We start from the raw sequence: 23,375 nt of genomic DNA, 5'->3' as shown, positions 1-23,375 counted from the left end.
AATTGGCAAGAGCAGCTAATCTTTACCTGGGGGCGATTAACAGAATTAAAGGAGAACAACAAAGGCAACGGGGTTGGCTTTTTCTCTTTTCTCTGTCTGATGCTGCCATTTGAAATTTGTGTTCGATGTCCTCGCTTGAAAAAGTTGGTGAATCTTCCTCTCTGAGCTCATCACCAATGGTTGTTTTTTTTAATCTGAAACAAACAACAGCCAACTTGAAGAAATTTGGATAGCTGTCTGTTGAAGTTACTCAAATTTTATTGCATTATTTAAAAAAATCATATTTTGTCATAGATCTACACTGCCTATAAAAACTATTAACACCTTGAATGTGCCACCCTTTAATGGATTTGATAAATTAGTCATAATTTGTCTATTTGACAAAATAGATAAAACTAAAAGTGAAAACAGATTTCTACAAAGTCATGTCAAGAAGAAAAAATAATATAAAATAAGTGACTGCATAAATATTTATCCCCCTAAGTCAGTATTTTCTAGATGTGTCTTTGGCTGCAATCACAGCACTGAGTCTGTGTGGATAGGTCTCAGTCAGGTTTTCACCTCTGGACACTGCAATTTTACTCCAATTTATTTTTAGCAAAACTGCTCAAGCTCTGTCAGATTGCACAGGGATCAAGTGTGAACAGCCATTTTCAAATCCAGGAACAAATTCTCTATTGACTGAATAAGATTGTTGTCCAGGATTTTTCTGCATTCATGGTACCCTCATAAACCTTCAAGGACCGGCTCCTAAGAAGCATCCCCACAGCATGATGCTGCCACTACTGTGCTTCACAGTAAGGATGGTGCGTCTGTGGTGATGTGCAGTGTTTGGAGAGGGGTTGCAGGGACTGACATGTCATTTCTTTTGTTCAGGCCTTTTGTTCAGTTTTAGGACCTAAAAGTTCTGTACAGTACTGTACTGTAAAGAAATTATCAGCTAGACAACACTGATTTATACAACTCAATTTATTTTCCAATAACTTCTTTTAAAGAAAACTGACAGTATGTCAACAAGCCTCCATAAAAGAACAGAGATCAGCAGAGTTAGACTCACAAGACCAGGAAGATAATTTGTTAAAATAAACACAAGAAAAGATATTTTCACTGTCTGGATATTGAGATTATCGATCTGTGTATCTTCTTTGCTGTCCATGTCACAGTGGCCAGTGTGATGTTTGACTTGTTGTGAACAGACTGCCCAAACATTAAATCAGGTTGTTTTATGCATTGGAGCAACACAGACTTCCCTGCTCTATTCTCATTATACTTAAAATAAATAAACTGAACTTTTAATGTGTTTTTGCCTTCTTTTAACTCATAAACAATAATTCTTTTTCAAAAACCTAAAACTTTCCCCTCATTGTGGAATAATTGGATCCCATTAGCAGAAAGTATAATACTTCAAGTTCAGCATCTGCTCTCGGTCTCATAGCCTCTCTCTTCTCACAGGCTAATCAATATGTTTGGAAAAGCGGACAAGGTTAGGCCTGTCAGCCTGTCTGAGAGAGAAAAAAAAATTGCTAATACCCAAATGCGAAGGTTCACAGCTGAAGTTTACCCACACATAGAGAAGAAGAAGAAAAACAACCAATAAACCTTTAGCTCAGGGACTTTCTAACTAACTCTAGTGAGCAGTTCGATATTTTCTGCTGTTGGCATTAAATCACCATATGCATATTTGAAATGGTGAGCGATTGTATAGTTTGCTGTGAGAAAAAGCAAAAAGCTTGAACTGAATAATGACTTACAGAACTTTCTTGAAAAAGTGGAACTGCTGGATCAGTCATGCTAGTAAATATGTTAGCAGTTCACGGTCATGTGAGTTTAATTCATGTGAATATTGATCCCTGACTTCTCCTTTACAACACAACAAGCAGATATTCATTCAATATTCTCTTTTTAACTAAATAGCTTCAAAACTAATGACTTAAAGTAGAATTAGCTCTGCTTCTGTTTGCACCAATCAATACATGTTAGCATGCTCATACACTAAAGTTAGAATGTTATTATTGTTAATATTCAATGCTTGGTGTGATTTCTCTAAGGAAGCCCTAACTGGGCTTGTACTTTCATTTTACTCTGTTTTTCTATGGTGACAAATACATTATGGTTGTATTTTTAAAGGTCACATATTTGACGCTTTAAAGACAAGTTTGTATTGGTCTCAGAAGTGCCCAAAACATGCCTGTGAAGTTTGTTTCTGAAAAAGAAAAACAAGTATTAGATTTTTGCATGTCTAAAAAACTCTGTTTCAGCCCTGCTCAGAACAAGCTAATTCTGTGTCTGTGGCTTTAGATGCTCACGAGCTGTCTGATTTTTCCCTTGACTCTGCCCCCCTTAGGAAATGGATGTGGCCATCTGATCCTGCTGAGAGGAGGATCAGGAGAGCCACATCAATTAAGCCACATCCATTTCTGAGAGGGGCGGAGTCAGACAGCTCAGTAACATTTAAAGCACAGGTGTCAAACTCAAGGCCCGGGGGCCAAATCCGTCCCGGGGAACAGTTAAATTCAGCCCGCAAGATGATCTCATATTTCTGTTATAACTGGCCCATCAGTATGAAGTCTGCAGAATTCCTCAAGTATAAACATGTAAACTTATCCTTGATGATTTAAGATATCCTTGTTAAGTCACAAAACCTGAAAAAGTAAGGAGTAAAAATATTTGGATAAGACATCAGGAAATAGTAGAAAAGAAATTAATTTGTGTTTTAATTTCATATTTTCAATTTAGCATCTCACAATTAGGACTCAAACTTAGGATTTTGACTTTTAACTTCATACTTCGAGCATTTCAACTCATAATTTTTACTTCTCATATAATATTTTAAGCTTTAAGATTCATAATTCTAATTTTTAAGTGATATTTTGACCTTTTTTAACCATTTTGTATTTTACCTCATATTTTTAACCCCAAACTTTGACTTCTTAATCCCATAGTTTGACCTTCCGCCTCACAATTTAAAATTTGAATCATATTTTGACATATTTTTTCAATTTCATGATTAAATATTTTATTTCATAATTGACCTTTTATACTCATGATTTTGACTTCCTTCTAATATATTTGCCATTAAAAAACATTGTTTTTTAAATTTCAATTTCATGTTTTGACCTTTATTAACTAATAAATTTACTTTTCCCATATTGTAAGCCTTTAAACTTATCTTTTTAACTCTTTAAATGTCAAAATCGTTTATCATCAGTGCTAAGTTTTTTTTTTTTTTTGCCTATTTTATTACTAGTAACACAGGGTTAACAGTATATGGTTAAAAAGGTGACGCTGTTAGGCCCTCAGGTTAGTCCTGAATCCAGAATCCAGCCCCTTCTGTGACTGAGTTTGACACCCCTGATTTAAAGCCACAGACACAGAAACAGCTCGTTCTGAGCAGGGCTGAAACAGAGGGTGTTTAAGACATGTAAAAATCCAATATTGAAGTGTTTATTCAGCAACTGACTTCATAGGCTTGTTTTGGGGACCTCAGAGACCAATATAAACTTGTCTTTAAAGGGTTAAATATGTCACCTTTAAAGCAACTAAGATGAACTTTAATTTTGTTTTAGCACCCTCTTCAGAAAAAACAGTGTGTAGTATCTCTGCAGATCTTGCACGTGTAAGTAGGATTCTTGTGACCAAAAAAAACCCATCACATTTTTTGCTGGTGACTCAAATCTATTTTGAAACCTACCCCCTACAGAAAACAGGTGTTTGAGATAAATATCTCAGGGATAACTCATCTTCTTCATGATGGTCTTGTTAGCTTTTTGAGGCCATATAGAGGCACAGCTATTGATTTAAATCTGTATTTTATGTCACAAATAACACCACACAGGAGCTTTAAATGTTCCAATTTTAATGTTTGTGTGATCAAATGTGATGCTGTTTGATTTCATATCTAGCTCATAGTTTGCAGTTACAAATGTTATAACTAAAGTAGATTTTTTCAAAACAATAACTACATGCTTTTATCTCTTTCACATATTTCACTAAAAATAAAGAATTCAAGTCAATAACCTTGTCTAAGTTCTGCCTACAGGGAGGCACATTCTTAAAACATGAGCCTCTTACTACTGACCACCATTATTACTCCCATAAAAAAAAAACAAGATTGGCTGCAGTAAATAGCTGCTCACCTTTAGAGTATTCATGATTCAAGGATTTCATTTGTGCTCGGCTGTACCCATGGGGGGGAAGGAGTGCTGGATCTCCATGTCTTTAGGAATGGCCTGAGAACAGATCCCGCTCACCTTTTCCTCACAATTAGTCACCGCTGCATGTCAGAAAATTGACCGCTTCTGTATGTCACTGTCATCGTCCGAGGACAAGCCGAGCAGTTTGTGACGCTGCCCTCCAGAGGACCCCAGAGATAAGATCAGAGCGCCGCAGGAAATACCACAAAGTCTTACACGCAACACAACACATTCCTCCCTCAGGCCGCACCACTGCGGGGCTCATAACGTGTGTATTCATATGAAATATAAGAAGATTGTTTACAGTTCAAAGACGTTCATGGGAAATAATTTCTCCTGGGCAACTCCTGCATCTGCGAGCCTTCCTCTGGTGATCCACGATGACAGTTACATACAGTAAACTGCAGTGTGGTATCATTGCTGCAGTGGGTACACATCACTTGGCTCAATGTACTCTTCACTGTTTGTTCAAGTATTCTCTCGTGCATCAATGGAGTCATACAGAACTGCCCATGTGAGAAAATCATCCCCATCTCCTCAGGGCCTTTTTCTGGTTCTTGTGCTTGTCCTGTTTGTAGATAAACACACACAAACACACAATCTGCCACCCTCAGGACCCAGTAGAGAAAAGGAGTAAATGCCAATATTTCCCAGAATTTTCTTTGAAATCTCTGATCCTTGAAGTCAAGCTTGCAAAATCGATGTCTGCTGATTTATGTTGTGTTAATAATCCTCTGCAGGGCCTTAGGGTGTGAGTCCTGTGTCATACTTTTCAGTATAATTATTGCATGCTTTTTGCCAAATGAATGTATCTTTTGTTTTAATGAGCATTAAAAGAGAGTGTGTCTCTTTAAATATTCATTCAACAATTGGGTCATTTTGTATTTACATATTTCTTCTGTATTCAAAGAGAATTTAGGGAAAGTGATTGTAAAGCAGGAACAAAGAGTCCAAATTTCACTCAAAAATTGCATCAAACGCTGTACCCCTTCAAAACAAAAACATGTTGCATTGTTGTCATACAATATTTAGCAGTGACACTGACAATGATTAATATTCATGAGGCTGCAACTTTGCAGCCCCTCAGGATGCTTAAATTAATTATGCTAACAGGGTCATTTAACTGCTTTATTCAAAGCAAGCAATCCTCGTGCAATAAATGACACAATAATTACGCTCACACTCTAACAAGATGACAGTGACAAGTGGAGGAGTGACACACTCATCTCCATAAAGTACAAAGAACACATTTACACACGCACAACAAACAAAAAAACGGAAGTAAAATCCATACAGGCAAGATGAAAGAATAAAACAAGCTAACGCTTTTATATCCACTGCAGTGTTTCTCTGTATGAGCAGTAAATATGATTTATTACCAAGTGTTATTATTTAGCGTTATTCATCTTCTCTGTCAGCACACACAGAGGGGTAATAGAAATGCCAGCAAGGTAGCTGATTTACTTAGTAAAATTTTCATATCAAGGCTTGCGAGGCATGATTGGAGTCTGTAAGAGTAACGGGAAATCATGCATTATGTAGGCGAATGTGACACGACCTTGAGACTTCTCAGCAGAGACCATATTTTACCATCAGAGCGACCTTCCCGTCCCCAAGATACATCTGATGTGTTTAAGGCTGTTTTACAATGCATTAGGAGGCCTTTACATGTGCTGAGCTCACTTTATTTGCTCATACATTTCACAGGAAGAGTTTAGTGTCAGGCTGATGGGGACCATTCACACAGACCGAGTCACTTGTGGAGACAAATGAGCCTGTGGAAACAGGCCGCGGCGGCGGATAATAAGCATTTCAAAGCAAATTCCCACTTTTCTCTTTTTATTTCCATCCAATATACGGCGCATTTACTATTCAGTGAACCCGCGCTGATTCCAGCTCATCATGTATTCTCTCTCTCTGCGATTGATTGACCTGCATCTTGAAGACTGAGAATGGATATAATTTTTCCCACCAAGTGGTAGGGCGTCAGGATCAATATTCTCACTGTTGGTTAAGCTTTTGCAACCTTTACAACATCGGCTCTGATCGATCTCTCTCACATAATTGTCTTCATTTTCAAATCAAGTTATGCTTTTTTCTTTTCCTCATGCCATTGACATTTGAATGCCTCACAGTCTTTATATGTGACCTCTGGAAATATCCGAGGTAAAGGGCATAAAAACAGAGATTCATTAGCAGGTTACATTTACTGTCCATGTCTCCTTCGTTCCCTCTGTGCTATAAACATGGGAGAGTGAGGCCATGTTGTATTTCCATATAAAAAGGCCCATAATTAAAGGGGGGATGAAGACGGTTGTTCCCCTTATCAGAGGAAATGATAAGGGAGGACCAGGCCCTGTGAAAGAGCAGAGTCCATTTTGATATAATTGGCAGTGGAATTATTTATGACATTAATTGCCACATTATCGACTGGCTGTCAGCTCCTGTGTCAGTCTGTCCATCTTTCTTAACAGAAAGAGCCAGCTCAGCCCGGTGCCCACTGACAAGCTAATTACTACAGCACAACCCTGAATGACAAATGTTACTCATCTAAGTCTGGGCCCCGGAAATAAGGGCCGGCTCTCCCCCTCCTCCTTTCCTCCTTGGGCCTCTGTGGATCAAGTGAGACACGGGTGTGCTGCCAAATGTCTTCAGGTGCAGGAGAGAATTTGTAGAAGGGGAGAGAAAAGGGAGAGGGAGGGGGGATTTCTGGAGCCAGAGGGACAGTTGGAGCTAAATCTCACCCCATCTTGGTTGCTGCCCTGTTATCAGTGGCCGGTTGTCACTCATAAAGACGAGTCTTTTTTTTCTCCCCTCTGCCTTCTTGTAAATTTGCATGAGCTCCTGCCAATCAGTCATCGCGCTGCAGGCTGATATGTAGTGACGTTTTGATTGGGCCTTAGTTTTTCTGACAGTGCGCCAGACACCATTGTGCCTTTTGGGCAGGTGAATTGTGCAATATAAAGCTCATGGTATATTCAGCAAAAAATGTAATGCCAGCAGAAAAAGGAATATCTACAATTCTTGGTGACACTTGCAGTAAAAACACAGGGCAGCACTGAGTATTATTTTATAAATGTTAATATTAGGAATGCAATGATACATAACCTACAAAATGGTAAATCACTGTATAGGGCTTGCAATATGATTTCATCAATACTTTTTACATGATTTTCAGATTTAATCACTGAGATCCAAGTCCATTTCTGAGTAAATCTGTATCTTTATATATATATATATATTGTTAACAATAGTATTGCCTTTAAAATTGGAGGCTTTATAGTTATGAATGGGACGATGCGTATTTTTTGTCAGATGAGAGAGGCTCAAATCTGCTTGATAAATTGGTGTCACATTTTTTATTTTTCTGAAATCAATTTAAAGTGTTCATACTTTTTATTGATTTTTAAATGTATTCGAAAGTATTGTAACACCAAAAGTGGGTAGAAAAGAAGTCTTATTTTCAATGATGTAAGCTATTAAAAACTTCCTAAGGCATTTGTTTTAAACTTTTTCTGAGGAGAGCTGTTGGAGTTGTCTTTCTAGAGGCATTTCTAAGAACCCTCAATTTTTTGCATTGCTTTTTCAAGAAAGAGTAACCCTCAAATTCAACCTTCCCCGTCCACATGCTGAATTTCGAAATACAACATAATGCATAGGCTCCTGTGAATCTGTCCTTATATATTATGATAGCAAACAGCTGATTAACCTTTATTTAACCAGGTGAGTCCCACCAAGATCAAAGGCCACCCAGCTTACTGGGGCCCAGCCAAAAGGGGGGCCAATGGAGGTCAGCAAAATCATGATCCATTATAAAGTTAAACCATAATTACCATATTTCATATTTAACCTGATAGTAACCACTCTCATCAAAGCAACAAATAATGAATCTTATTTATTTACACTGTAGTATAATAAAGCCTTTTTTTCAAAATGTAGCCACAGAATTATCTTTTTATAGACAATGTTAACAGCGTGGATGGGCACACTGAACTATATAATTGGAAAAGTAATGTTAGACTTCATAGCTAAGCCATGATGTGCATAAATGTCAGGATACCAGAGAATAAAGTCGAAGGAACTGAAATAACTTGAAATAATTGTAAAATAAAGGCGAAAATAGGCAAAATGGCAGCAATAAGTGGTGAAAAGTGGAAAAAATTGGGCAAAAATTGGTTTAAAGAGGTAAAAATGGGATATAAGTGGCTAATTTGGGTCAAGAAAGGCAAAAGGGACAGAAAGTATGGTGAAAAGAAGTTAAAAAGTGGCAAAAATGGTTGTCTAAAGTAGTGAAAAGTGGTTAAAAGTAGCAAAATAGTCAAAAGTTGGTATACAAACCCAAGGTAAAAAGGGGTTAAATGGGCAGAAAAAATGTGAAAAGCAGCAAAATGCATTTTTAGTGGCAAAAATGGTTGAATGGGTAAACATATGTGACATAAATGGGCAGAAACAGTGGTGAAAATGTGTTAAAAAGTGGCCTAAATGAATAATTTCAACATCAGAACCCAATATTAACTGGACACACATTCCCACAAATGTGCAGAAAACCTAAAAGCGTTTTTTTTCCCCTACTTTATCCGGACTTTTGAAACAACATACTGCATATGTTAAATGAACGCAGGGTGTGCATTCAAGATTAGAAGAGAGAAGGTAGTCCAGAATCTTGCACAGGTCTGTTTAATAAATGAAGATATACCAAGCGGTTTAGCTGTTTTGTGACTGAAGCCCATGAAGGAAGAGTCATTCAAGAAGAAAAACCACAGGATTTGATTGGATCCTGCACATCCTACATAGAAAACCTCAACATTTTAATTTTCTAATGTACACATGCATGGTAGAAGCCAACATAGTCATGGAGTAACATCAAAGAGAACAGGCATGATAAAGTATTCTGTTGTCATGCTATTATTCCATCTGTCTGAACACCATCACATACATGGAACACCGCAGACACAGAGTATGTGGAATTCACAGGTTTCCTTGATGCAATGCATTGTGGGAAAATTCTGTCTTTCAATGGCAAAGTGAAAATTCAAGCAGATTTTAAATACTTGAATATTTGAGCTTCATTGACTCTTCTGTACTTCAATGTGATTAAGACAATTTGGATCATATGGATCATTTTGTATTGTGCACTGTTAGGGTGGTTTTTAATTTGAAATGTTACAGATTGAAAGCAACAGAAAAAAAATTGCACTGCACAGTCTGACATCCAGCTGGTGCTCACAGAAGCAGATACACATAGAAGCTATGTAGGTACACAGTTGTATCTTCTATTTTCAGTGGCTAGCAGAGAAGCCTGCAGGGCTCCTACAGCAGAATGTCACTGATCTGCTCTGATGAAGTAGCGTGCCATTTGTTCATGCAGGAAGTTCTCAAGGAGCAGCAGCAGTGACGGACCCGGGGGTCACAGAGGGCATCGCCTAGAGGTAGATCTGTGGCTCACACCTTAATTAACCTTCTATGCATGATGCCAGGCATCCCATTCATATCTTCACATGCACATGTCAGGCATATGTCAACCCGCTCTGGCACTCCCCGCCCATCCCATAATGCAGTTTGTGTTGGTGTGGCAGCTCAGGATGCATCCCTGACGAGGATAGGAAGTGACACACACCAAACTCGGTGTGTCCCCCAGCCAGCTCCGGTGGCTCGGGGCCTGTCAATTCCAGCTCCATCAGTGGCACTGGCTCAATGGCAGTGCCTGTGACACATGTCACAAAGTTTTAAATGTCTGCTCTTTTCAGCAGGATGGCTGGGCGCGCGCCGCAGTCAGGGGAAGGATGACATTTTGTGTCGTGCGGGGGGGAACTTGTTGTGGCTCCCCTCTTCCTGCCTCCTCCGGCTGTCAGTCCCACTTTCCTCTGAGCATATCAAAACACAGACAAATAAACCTTGTCATTTTGAAACGCCGGCACTAGTGACCAGGCTCCTGAACGGCATGTCAGCTGGAATATGGTCACACAGTCTTGTAGGAAGTGGTGTATAAACACGAGCAAGCAAGCACGCATGCTCACACATGCACACAATCCTGAAGACTCGCACAAATGTTTAAGCCAAGAGAAATAAGAAACAGATTCAGACACTGTGGACAAACATTGCATGAGGCTATCTCTGACCTTTCCTTCATCTGTCTGAAGATGATTGACGCGCTGGACTGAAGCTCAGCGTGGTTTCTTTCAACTCCCAAATACTGCAAGTCTCTTCTTTTTAATATCATCTCTATTCAAATAATTCAACACTTCACCTCAAAAAAACTATGTGATGAAATCAAGCATAATGAGGTGACAGATTTGTTTGTAAGGTTCGTCTTATCCTGTTGGAATAATAAGAAGCAAAAGGCAATTTAAATGTTCCCAGGATCTGCTGAGTTTACAACAGATCTTTCAGATGTACTGGGGTGCCAGCAGTGAAAGACTAAAGGATGACAAGAAACACATTAGTTAAACCCTTTTAATCACCTGGAGACATTCAGATATTACAATGTTGTATCCGATCAGCTTCACCACATCATTCAATCATGTTATAGGTTTAAACTGGGATGTTGTATCGATGGAAAGCCTGCAACAAGATTAAAAAAGAGGCACTTTACAGAGCCATAGGCATTTTAAGATAGGCCTTTAAAAATCATAACACAACATGTAAAATCACAATTACCACACAAGTAATAACAAACAGGGGTGGGATGAGATGCTAAGCAGACAAGACAAGAAGAGATTTTACAGTACTCTTCAGATAACTGATAACAAAATATCTGACTAGAAAAATAGTCTTCTATTTGAATGAAAACTGAAAATACTGCAGGTCTATTTCAAATTGTATCAACTAGCTATCATCTTGTACTGAATATCACTGCGTACCTGGGAAGGAAAGAGCACAAGAATGTCGTAATCAGGAAATAGCATAGAACCTTAAAATAAAACGTACTTAAGTAGAAGGAAAACTACTTGTCTTGCTATCTACTCAAGAAAAGGTATAAAATAAGCTGGGCATACACTGCGCTAATTTCATCCGATTCAGACAAATTGTGAAACGCACTTGAAAGTCGTGTCATACTGTACAGGGGGATACGACAGCCGACCAGGACCTGGCTACGGCCCGACCACCTACTCCCGACTAGTTAATGTATTTCTGATGTGTTTCAGTCATACAATTCCACCCACCCTGAAAAGTGAGAGCAGAATCCTCAACTATGGGGTATTTTTACCTAATATCCTAAATCGCCATGACATCAGCAGGAATGACTTCTGATGCCCCCCCCAAAATAAAAAAGGAAATAAACAAGCAGGAAATATGCCTGTCTATAGACCTCCAGCTGATATGGATGGCAATGCTGTATAAAGAGAAATATAGAGAGATAGCGAGAGAGACAGGATATGGCTAGATACTTCATCCTCAGTATTTGACACTTTTTAAAAGGAAACTGTAGATATTTATCACAGTCTTTCCTGACTTCACTCATGCAGTGCGAGTACTCAGGTAGTGGTAACCATCTGACCATACTGTGGGAGCACATAAATCGTGCACATTGTGATTTAGTCACAGTGTGAGCTGATATTCCACCAGAGTCATCTTGAAATCACATAGTGTATGCCCAGCTTAATTCATTCAATATTGACTTAAGTACTGAGTAGTTATTTTGATACCTGAGGGGGTTGAGAGGTTAAATATATTTTTCCTTAAAGTAAAAGACACATATTTTAACAACTTCCAGTGCAATCACATATATTTTATGTAATGTTGAAACCTTAGCTCAGTCCCATTTCTAGGTTTTACCTCTACCACTCATTGTCAGGTACCTTTTTGCCCCTTATCCAAAGCTTGGTCTAAAGAGGGTAACTGGACTTAACTGAGGTTCTTGAAGATGTTTAACATCTCCTCTAAAAGGCCCCCAAATGGTTTCTTAAGTTCTGAAGAAGCCTTTCTACTCCCCCACCCCTTACCACCCTAACCCTTTCCAATTTCAGCATGGCTTTGGCAGACAGCTGTCAACATGAGTCTGGTTCTGCTTGAGGTTCCTGCCCATTAAAAGGCAGGTTCTCTTCACCACTGTAATGATACTGCTAGTACTCCACTTGTGGTGATTAGAGTTAGGTCTGTATAATGATACATCAAAGGGTACGGTCTAGACCTGCCCTCTTTGTGAAGTGTCTTGAGATAACTTTGGTTAAGAACTGGTGCTATATAAATAAAACATGATTGATTGAAGCTGTTTCTTCTATGAACTGAAGAAGCCTTCTGGAGGAGAGACAAATGTCTTCAAGAACCTCAGTCAAGTCCAGCAGCCCCCTTTGGGCCAAGCTTTGGATAACCATGACCTGGATGAATGAGAACCTACACAGACTATGTTCCTCTTGTAAGAGAGTAACAAGGCGTAGAAGTGGAATCTTCCCCTATGAAATGGGACAACATCATCAGTTGTCATCGACAGCATTACGTAAACAGACATGACGGCATCATCTCTTCACACCCCTATTATAATAGAAACAGAAGACTTTTATTACAACTCTAGGCTCAAAGTTCAACTTAGGATCAACACATTTAAAAAAAAAATGCTTTTTAAACTGATACATTTCAGTTGTAGGTCGTCACAAGCTGAAAGCGTAAAGGTAAAAACTTGTAAAAAACCACCATAATACATATTCATGTTCTCTTTCATGTTCTCTATATCAGTGGTTCTCAACTGGTGAAGCATCAGGACTATGACCACCTCCTTAACGAGAAACCGCAACTCAGATTTCTTCAAAATGTCCAATCAAATGTATTTAATGAAAAATTTCACAGTTTGAACCTAAGAAGGAAAAAAACATATGATTAACTAAGACATGTTTAAGAAAACACATCACTACAGAAACTACAGAAGCTCTGGGGGATATCTATTTTATTTTACTCTGCATCCCACCATAGCATTTAAGTTCTTGAGAACCTAAGAAATTAACTCATTAACAACCTATCAGAAAAACAGAGTTAATTATTTTGTTTAATTTTTCTAACCTCATAAACCTTGTTCAGATTTTAAAATCTCTTTTTCAAGAGTGTAATAGCCAAGACAGACATACAGATACAATGATAGATACAATGCATGTATATATACATGCATTTATCTGCTTCGTAGGCTTTTTGCCACCTTTTTCAAATCACTCAATAGCCAGCTATGCAGCCTACATTAAAGTACTGACTCGCTAGTTGAGAGGGGTCTGGCTGCAGACCATAGCTCTCAGAAGACCCCTCTCGCAGACTGTTCCTGTGAGATGCCACCTCTGTTAGAACAAAAATACATGCTAAAACTTACAAAATAAAACTGGTTCATAACCTGACCTGTAAAACTGTATTACAAAATGTTAAATAAAGCCAAGTAAACAGTCTACTTAAAGGAAAAAAAATCATCCTCAATGAAAAAATTCTAACATGGCAAACGTAGCTTCATTAGCGGCATAAGCTACATAGATGATAGAGCTATGTAGATAATGTAGCTGATGTAGCTAACGGTTACCTCATGAAACTCATGATTATGTAAACCGAGCTACAAAGCTAATGTAAGCTATGTAGCCACATAGCTATATTATCTATGTAGCTCATCAAGCTACGTTAGCTTTAGCTATGTTTGCTAAAGCTAACTGAAATACATTGGCTGGGTCCGAAACCACACACTCATTCCCTACTCCCGATCCACTATATAGTGAGCAGCATATAGTGGACTATATAGTGGACTCAACTGCAAAACACAAAAATGATTTTGGACACTACTCCAGCTGCGGGCAATGACGTCATCGCCGTCTCACAATTAAAACGTTTAGCAACAACGGCTTGTAAATTTCCTTGACAACGATTGAAATTAACAGTAGAATTTCACTGAAAAGTAATAATAAACGTAATGTATTTTAACAAAAAATAAATATGGTAGTTGATCAAAAGTTTTGTGTCTTTTTGTGTGTATTATGACCTATTTTGCAAAAAGATGATGGTCTCATGTCTTGTAATCACCATAGGTGGAAAAAAAGTTACTCCGTTTTGAATACTTAACATTTTCCTACAGATTTGGTAAAACCAACAAACAAAAAAACATTTAAAAAGTTTTTATATGCTCCTGTGCTCCGCTTGTTCGTCCATTATGTTTGACAGCAGCAACTGTGATGCATTATGGTAAATATTGCTGGGCTAGTGAACATCGGTTGTCCACTACTTTTCACAATGCATTATGGGAAAGAATGAGTGCACTATATAGTGAATAACAATGCTCACTCAGAATTCGGACACCACTACAAAATGGTGTATTCACTATATTGTGCACTATATAGTGAATAGGGAGTGATTTCGGACACAGTCATTGTCTTATGTTGGAACATTAACTATGTAGCTTGCGTATCTATGGTAGCTTTAGCCAAAGCTAACTAAGCTAAAGGGAGCTAGTGTTCGCATGTCTCCTCAAACAGGTCTATACATAATTTAATCCCAGATAAGGCCTCTGACCTTTTTTTTTTTTTTTAGTTTTATTAGCATCTCAATGCACAAGTGCAAGAGGGGTGTTGGAGATCCGCAGTCTGCAGCCAGACTGTCTTGCACTAGTTGAGAACCACTGCTCTAAATGCATACTTAACTACAACACTATCCTTATTAAAGCTCAAACTGGAATGCTTTTGTCTTAAAAACCTGCTTTAAATATATCTCTTTCAGAAAATAACATATGCTAATATATACATACGTGTATTTATTCAATAATGTTCATCTAAAAAGGGGAGAGAAGGGAGGAAAAGCATTATAGGCTCTGCCTTAGACAAAACAAGAGACACTTTGAAAGCTTCAAGTTTTGACTGAGGATCATAGGAATGGTTTTAGCCAAGCTAAGGCACCTTCTGTCACTGCAATGTCTTAATATTTACAACAGCAGTAATGTGTGTAAGGGTGTGAGTGTAAAAGAGGGAGAGAAGAAGAGAGATGAGTCCATGTCAGGCCCCAGGTGTGTGACCGTCACCCCTTTCACCCTTGATTAGTGGCAGTAGTGGACGGGTGATCCATCATGGCTGTCAGAGAAAAGGATGCAATTGGCCAGGTCTGTTTGTCACTGACCATGTGTAAGAGAAGAGAAGAAAAGAAGATAGAGGGAGAGAGAGAGAGAGACTATGCTTATGTGAGTTTGTGTTTGTGTGGTGCGTGTCTGCAGTTGTGCGGCTGCTGTTGCTTGGAGGCAGTCATGTCAGAGAGAGTGTCATCTCTGACTCTGAGCTGGAAGCAGGGAGGCAGAGGCGGACCCATCACAGCAGAGGAGACCCAAAAAACCTCTAAAAAGTAATCTAAACATAATGCTTGTATAAGTACAATCTTTTCCAGGGAGATAGACAAACATCAGCAGTGGTTATAATAAATAAGAGATAGATTTGATCCTTTTCTTTCTGTTAACACCCATTCACATCCATGTCCCTCTTTGTGCCTGAGCAGCCGTCCATCAGAGCTGGTCGTTCCGGATGAATCTGTTGCCCTCTGAGTGCTTGCCGTAGTAGACGTAGCGACACTTGGCGAATACCCCTAAAACACAGAATGAGAGCCAGGCAGGTGAAATGTGGGTCATGCATGCAGTATTAAAAATAAATACAAGAAGCATTCATTATTGATGATGTTTCTAAAAATCTGTTCACCTTCTTTTACAGCAGAAAAAAAAGACTGACTGTAATCACATGTGGTAATATTATTATACCTGCAGCATCAGGTATACACTGGGGCTGCCAGAATTTGAAAGCTTCAAACTTTGACAAGGTTCTGGATAAAATCTGTACCATAGTAAGGAAAATATAAGTCCCATGGGCACCAAATTTGAGGTAATTTTGATATCGCTGAGTTAATGATTTTACATCAGATTAGTATAAAGTTTAAAGGACACCTAAACAACAGTCAAAATTGAGTACTATTCTTTTAAGATGAGTCACAGGGGCAGTTAGTAAATGTTTTGAAGTTGATTACAGAATGTGGCTAATGTTAGCAGTGCTAGCACAGCTTACCAGTGTTCCCCACTGCAAGTTAATGTTCACATATCTGTGCTGAATATTGTCACTCAGTGCTTTTGTATAACCTGAAACAACCTCTGGACAACTTTATCCCAATTTTCCGGTTCAACCTTTGCTAAACAGACTGTTTCTATGGGGTGCTAACAGTGTTGGCACTTCAGCATATTTACATTCAGATTAAAGAGCACGGCATATAGCTATTTCCCACAGCTACAGAAGCTTTAAGAGTCAGGTAGTTGCATTACAGTTTAAATTGAGAAATTGACCAGGATTGTGCTCCCTAATGGATTAAATATACAAGTATTTCTTAAAAAAATTAGAAAATCAAGTAAAATATCATTTGTTTCATGTGTTTACTTCAAAAAGTTAAACTTTCATAAACTCTAGATTAAGCTCATATAAAGTACAGTTATCAAGAATATAATCCCCTCAACACAAAGGGATTTTTTTATTCTTTTCCTTTGACCTTAGCCCTTCATGAGGCAAGGAACTATATATGGTCTACTTCTTTTGTGGCCTCCTCCCAGCTTTCAATGATATATAGTAAAACCAGTATGATTTCTCCCAGCCAATCAGTGGGGATCAGTGACATCACACCATCTGACCAATCAGCAGTGACCCAGGGCATCTTAAAAAAATGCAGTTTTACATCTCTTTTGGCCTTAAAAATGGCCCTAACGTCCTAACTAAGCATGGTAAGATGATGAAACTCGCACATCATAAAGGAGACCACAGCTGAGCTGAACCATATTTGATCATACGCCTGTTTAAGGAGCTGTCTATATTAAAACACATGGCCAACTCATCTAGAGACTAAACTAAGAATGTTTTCTTGACAACATATTTTGATATAGGATAGTAGTAGATATTGGTACTCAGTGATGTAGTTAGATGTTGCTGCTGGTTTGCAAAAAAAAAAGAGTGATCCAGCGGTAAGTGTAACTAATTTATAGAAATTTTAATAGTATAATGGGTGTTGTCAGTTTTATAACTTCATTATAGTTTTACAGTACTTATGTGGTTTGTATTAGTTTTTATTTTCACTGTAAGCCTTATGTCTACTGCAATTCAGACTTTTAATATTTGGTGAAATATTAAAGAAAAACATAGTATAAATAGTGGAACAAAAGTCAGTTTTACAACAGTTTAACAGTTTTATCGCGGCTAAATATTATAATTAGGCCCAAGCACTGAGGGTGCGACGACCCTATTGAAATCCTTAGGATTATTATTATTGTTTTATACGCTTTGCTGGAATTTTGAGTATCTGAACATGCACGAAAACTCATGAAAATTGGCATGGACATGTGGCCTGCTCCAATATGAGTGTGGGAAATTGGCTCAACAGCGCTCCCCTAAACTCATGAAAATACACAGCCCTTAGGCACTGTTCCACCTACAGGATTGAAATTCGGTACACAAATTCAGCTTCTTAATACGCACAAAAAAGTCTCTTATCATCATGGTGAATTCCCAACAGCAAGTCTGAAATTTCGAAAACATGTGAAATTTTGCCATTTCCTGTGGTCTTTCTAGGATTAACCTGTCTGACAGCGTTCATCAGAACTATGTGAAATTTGTTTTATGGCTAGAGGAGACATTAATGAACAAAATTTATGAGGCTATTGTACTAAACCCAAAGGGCGTGACCATGGTGAGCCCTCAAATTTGCATATTTTTTATAAAAAAGGAAGTTGCTTATAGCTCAGCTGTGCAAAGTCCTAACTGAATGAAATTTTTCATGTATAATGAAGGTTAAGGCCCCAATACACTTATGTGGTTTTATTTCTTACAGATCATAGCGCCTCCTAGTGGTGACAGGAAAAATCATGTTTTTACTTTCAGAGGTATATCTCGTAATGTTTTGATTATTTCCTCATCAAATATGCTGAGTGAACCCTTAAGTCATTAGTCTAGATGTGTAGCAAAATTGGTGAGTTTTCATCAGAGGGCGTAGATGTGCTGACACGGCGAACTTCGGTTTGGGCTTGATGCTTCGCCATAAAATTCAAACTGCTATAACTCAGCTGTTTTTGATCGTATCTTAATAAAATTTCATGTGCACAACAATAGTTCCATCCTGAACACATCTGCATTTGAAATTTTGGATTCAGCCACAGTGCCACCTACTGGTAATAGAAAGTTACTGCTTTTGAATAATTAGCCATGATTCCTATATGGGCGATCAAATCCCACTCAGATTTGCTCAGAAACATCCAAAGACCTTCACCTTGCATTGCTATGAAGACCATGACTTTTTGTCCAATGCTGTTACCATGGTGATTTTTTGAACACCATGAAAAGGAAGTACTTTTATCAAGTAGTAAAAAGGATAATACAGCCATGAAACTTGGTTCATATAATTCTTAGTGCATGAACAAGCTCATTAATATAAATTTGGTTTGTGGGTGTGGCTTAAAGGCTCTGTGGTGCCCCCTAGAAAATAAAAAAAATTGGCCCTGGCAGAAGTTCAACCTAGGAGTTTGAAAATGGGAAGGTATATGTATCTTGCCAGGACCAACTAAAAAGCCTCTTGGACCCATATTGCCAAGTCAACAGGAAGTCCGCCATTTTTATTTTTTGTAACAACATTGGTCAATCCTTGCTATTTCCAGGGGTTCTTGCAGGAGTATCTCCTCTGAAGGCATTCTTCTGGTTGACTCAAAACTGAGTTGTCTGCTTGAAGAGACCTTTGTGAAGAAATGCTCTGAGGCTCGTGTACAAAACTCAAAAGGCGTGGCCATGGCAGCCAATCTAACTTTGATGTCCCAAAGTGACACAGATACAGACTTTGTTTCAAATAAACGGATGCAGCTCCTGTAAACTTGACCAAATCTGCCACAAAATTGGTGTGAAACATCCTTTAAGTGTTCCCATGGTATATATTTTCATACCCACAGATCTGACACTAAATCTGTTGCCATGGTGACCCATTAGTCCCCATGAAAGAGGAAGTAGTCTAGTTAAGGGTTTTGAAGAGCTCCAAAGGGCTTGCACTGCCATGAAAATTGGTGGGAATAGGCACAGTGGAAAAATTTAAAAGTTACGTATAGGATTAGTTTGTGGGTTCGGCTTAATGGCTCAGTGATGCCCCCTATAATTTGTTTTAAAAATCAGCCCCCAAACCACATACAACCTAAGTATTTGAAATTTTGTACACATATTCAGCATAACAGGACCTACAAAAAGCCTCTTGACTCATGTCACCAAATTAACAGGAAGACTGGCATTTGAATTTTTTCTTAAAAAAAAAAATGAAAAAGAAAATTAATTAAAAAAAAATTGAAAAATGAAACTATTTCCAGGGATCCTTCTAGGATTAACTACAGGAAGTATTCTGATCCTCTTGAAATTTGATCTGCAGCTAGAAGATTTGCTGCTTTATTTGTGCAGAATACGACCCACAGGGCATGGCTGCAAATTGACTCAGTGCCATCATAACTTAAAAATTTGCATATTTCCATGGGCCACCTTTATTAAGACAAAGCAATACTTTATGGCATGCTTTAGTCAGCTACACTGTGTATTATTGTTTCATGTTGACTGTAACAGACATGACACATCAGAAAATGTTAGATATTTTGTGTTTGAAAGATGTCTCTAAAACAATGCATTTAGCAGCTATGCCACAAGCCCGTTGTGCACCAAAACCTGGGGTGCGTGAAGGTGCGAGGGCTAGATCAGTGCTGCTTGCAGCCCTAGTTCAGTTTATTTTTATTGTTAGTCTCATCACTGCTAAACTTCAATTAATTATTAAATATCTGTGATTATTATGAATGTCCTGTTGTTATTATCAGATAAGACTGATGATGCCACCATTATTTGTACTGTATTCTGAAGCCAGTCTTGTCTGTCCTCCTAAAGAGGTCTGAATCTAAAGACTCTGGTGTCTCTGACCCTGTCAGGGGACACTGAAGCCATCACAGTGAGGTTCGACCTGTCTCTGTCTGATGTCCTAAGTTTTATTGAGAAGCAACATGCCATTTACAGGCCTGATTTTTTCTGCTACCAAGCTAACAAACAACCTTAAATTAGTGGCCTCTTATGTGGGAGAAATCACCAAGACCTCTGGTTAAATGTTAGACGTATTTAAAAAAGGAGATAAAAATCAGTCCCTTGTTTATGTGATCATGAGCCTAATAGGTTTGGATGTAATGACTAAAACAACCCTAACTTCAAAAAGAGTTCTTTGTTGTTTTTGGAACGCATAAAGAATTATTTTGACTGACCTACGAAGTCCAAAATACTTGCTTTTAGCAACATCATAAAAGTGTATTTGGATCTTTCCTGATGCTGAAGGGTATCATTGATAGGAGTGACAAAGTGTTCTTTATCCCGTAACAACGCTTGTTTACAAATGACCAAAGTCATTAAAACTTCAGAAGAAGCTTTTAACATGTTGAAAATATGAAATGATGTGCATATAGGTCACAAAACATCAAACAAGGCTTAAAGTTTGTTTGGGAACAGATGCCCTCATTGATTTCTGTAGACCTTGGAGATACAGATGAGTTTTTCTTTTAAAGTGAACAAAACTGTGTTTGTTTACTTCAGTACTAAAAACATTCAGGGGAGCTAAAGGGCAGGACTGAACGTAATGTAATGTGGCTACACTCTTTCACGCACTGATGACAGGGGATGCCATCTTAATGGCCATCAGGATGCTCCTAGCTGACAACTCTCTTAGCCAGTTTAACAGAAATACAAACTTTGACTAACCAACTAGTCCACATGTGAGAAAACGTTTAGAGAACCGTCAAAAATGAGCTTGCTTTACTTAAAATCATCTGTAGGTAAAGATCGGTTTGCTGAGTGTGGCTAACGTTAGCAGTGCTAGCACCATCAGCCTTTGGACATCCACAGCGCATACACAACTCTGTTTACTTGTTAGTTTACATCTGGGCAGCAGAGCTAAAAGACAATGCTTCTTGACTAGAGTTGCCGCTGGTCTATGGCTACAGCCCCTACTTATGGTGGGGGACTGTGCTGCAGTTTTATCATAATTTCTGACCGGCATCATACATAAAACTTCATATTTCATTTAACCAACTATAAATCCTAGTGCAGAATTTTTCAATTTTAAACTATTGAGTTAACAAAGCATGCACAACCCTAATTCACTAATGTCATTCATAGATATTTATAAACTGATTCTAATGCCACCTTTAGCAATGTGGGATCTAGTGTCTTGCCTCGATACAACTGGACTGTTGGAACAAGGATTGAACCACCAACCTTCTGACTGAAAAACAACTGTGTCTACTGTGGAGTAACAGCTGCCATCACACAGAGAACCCTACATGCTAACAACATGTTCACAAAATCCCCCATAACAGCTCCATTGAGCTGACTCAAATGCAAAAGTGCAAAGTTTTCCACCAGTCTCACATAGACCTCCAAAATAAAATGCTACACCTACTCATTTCAAAGTGCAAAACTAAAGAAAACTATCCCTCGAAGTTTGAATATGCTACTTTCAGAGTAGATATCCAGTCGATTTGACACTTACGTCCTGATCAGTCTCTCAAAAAACAGAAGTTTGTTCTCCTTTGTCTCTCAGTGCACTGACCCCCCACTCACAACATTTCAATAGTGTAAACATTTCTATAATTCATCTCCTTTCAGATATGAAGCCTTGAGTTGATTTTTAAGTATTTTACTAGAGAAATCAAAGCTTTTCATTGGTTTTAAAAGTCCCTTGGTCCCTGTTTTCACAGCACCCTGAGTTGGTAGGGCTATCTTTCTTCCCCTACAGGGTAGTAGGTTAATGGCAGGACTGGGATGGGTATGTGTGAAAAAAGAATCATGTTTAGGCCCATGAGTGAAACATAAATAAGCCGTGGAAAACACCTTACTGTCAGCGTGAACACAGAGCTGAGAATAACAAACCCAGAGGGAGTTTGACTGCATCTAAGGAAGTAATTTCCTATGAATGTATTTACTTGTATTAATATTAGTTCTGTCAGCCAGTTAAAAAATAATCTAATTAATTGTAGCCTTTTTAATTATTTATTAATCAGAATGAATAGCATATTTCTATAATTTGAGAAGGACTGCAGTACTGGAAGATTAAAAATAGAAGTGAGAAAACAAACAGAAAGGACATGTTTCTGAATGCAATTAAAACTTTCTAACTTCTAAAACAGGAGAATGGGAGACCACAATTGTCCACTTTTTAGTCATTTTTGGATGGTGTTAATCTGTAGATTATGGATTTAATCCATAAAAATATGTAAATCAAGAGCACAGAGAATTTTAACAGTTGTTTCAATTGAAGTTACATTTTTACCTGATTGTGTGATGCTATCAGAGTTTAATTTATCAGTATACATTACCAAATTCAAAACTGCAGAGAACATTTTTTTGTCAAGAAGTTTTTTTTTAAACAGTTACAAAATGTATGCAATGTGCATACATGCGCCTTTAAGCACCCAAAAATCATAATTTTAGAATTCAACTACTAAAGAATTGCAAAGAAGAGTATTACTGATTAACTCATAATGAAAATACAATTCAACTGTCAAAAATGGCGCTAAAAAACAAGAATTGATTGTATAAAAAAGGCAACATGCCCTATTTGCTTCTAAAATATCAAATCCAACATGGCCGACATTTTTTCTTGTTGCATTTTCTGTCCAGAGAGCTGCCCACAGCTCTGTGACTGGTCCGCTCTATCTCTGATGTCACAGCGCTTTCACCGCCGCTTGATGAATGTGGCGAGCTGCTGCTAGGTGTCACCTCTTGCCAAATGAGGCAAGGACAAGTGGCATTAGCGCTGTCAATGATCCTCTGACAGCAGAACAGATACAGCTTTCGCCGGGCTTCTTAAATAGACATCAAGTGCATTATGAAAGGAGGAAAAGAGAGGGGGCGTGAAGGCTGGAGACAGAGCAAGGAAAGAAGAGACTTATGGGAGAGGCGGTGTTGCAGAGGGATGAGGGGTGCTCCGAGCGCTAAGTCCAATCACATAATCCAAAGAGACATTGTCAAGGGCGGGAAGAGAATGGCAACTAAGTGACAGAAAGCAGAGACGGGGACAGAGATACTGGTGCCATATTAGTGCCAAGCATATTCTGATGCCACCCTCAATTCTAACCAAACCTGACACATCGCCCCCCCTCCACTCTCTCTGACTCTTCAAAGTAGGCTCCACCAAGTCACATACACATATTTAAAGACGCAC

General features: G+C 38.4%; 1 protein-coding gene across 1 annotated transcript in view; it reads right to left on the bottom strand.

Annotated features, from left to right (window-relative positions):
* Window positions 1-12,158: 12,158 nt before the first annotated feature.
* Window positions 12,159-23,375, bottom strand: part of lrmda (leucine rich melanocyte differentiation associated) — a 388,232-nt gene continuing 377,015 nt past the window's right edge. Inside the window, exon 8 of the mRNA XM_041788811.1 lies at window positions 12,159-15,716. Coding sequence (XP_041644745.1) covers window positions 15,637-15,716 — 80 coding nt within the window. The 3' untranslated portion in view covers window positions 12,159-15,636. The remainder of the gene's footprint in view (window positions 15,717-23,375) is intronic.

This window comes from Cheilinus undulatus, linkage group 6 (assembly GCF_018320785.1).
Source record: "Cheilinus undulatus linkage group 6, ASM1832078v1, whole genome shotgun sequence".
Lineage (NCBI taxonomy): Eukaryota > Metazoa > Chordata > Actinopteri > Labriformes > Labridae > Cheilinus > Cheilinus undulatus.
The sequence above is the reverse complement of the archived record's forward strand: the minus strand, read 5'-3'. Positions and strand labels throughout refer to the sequence as shown.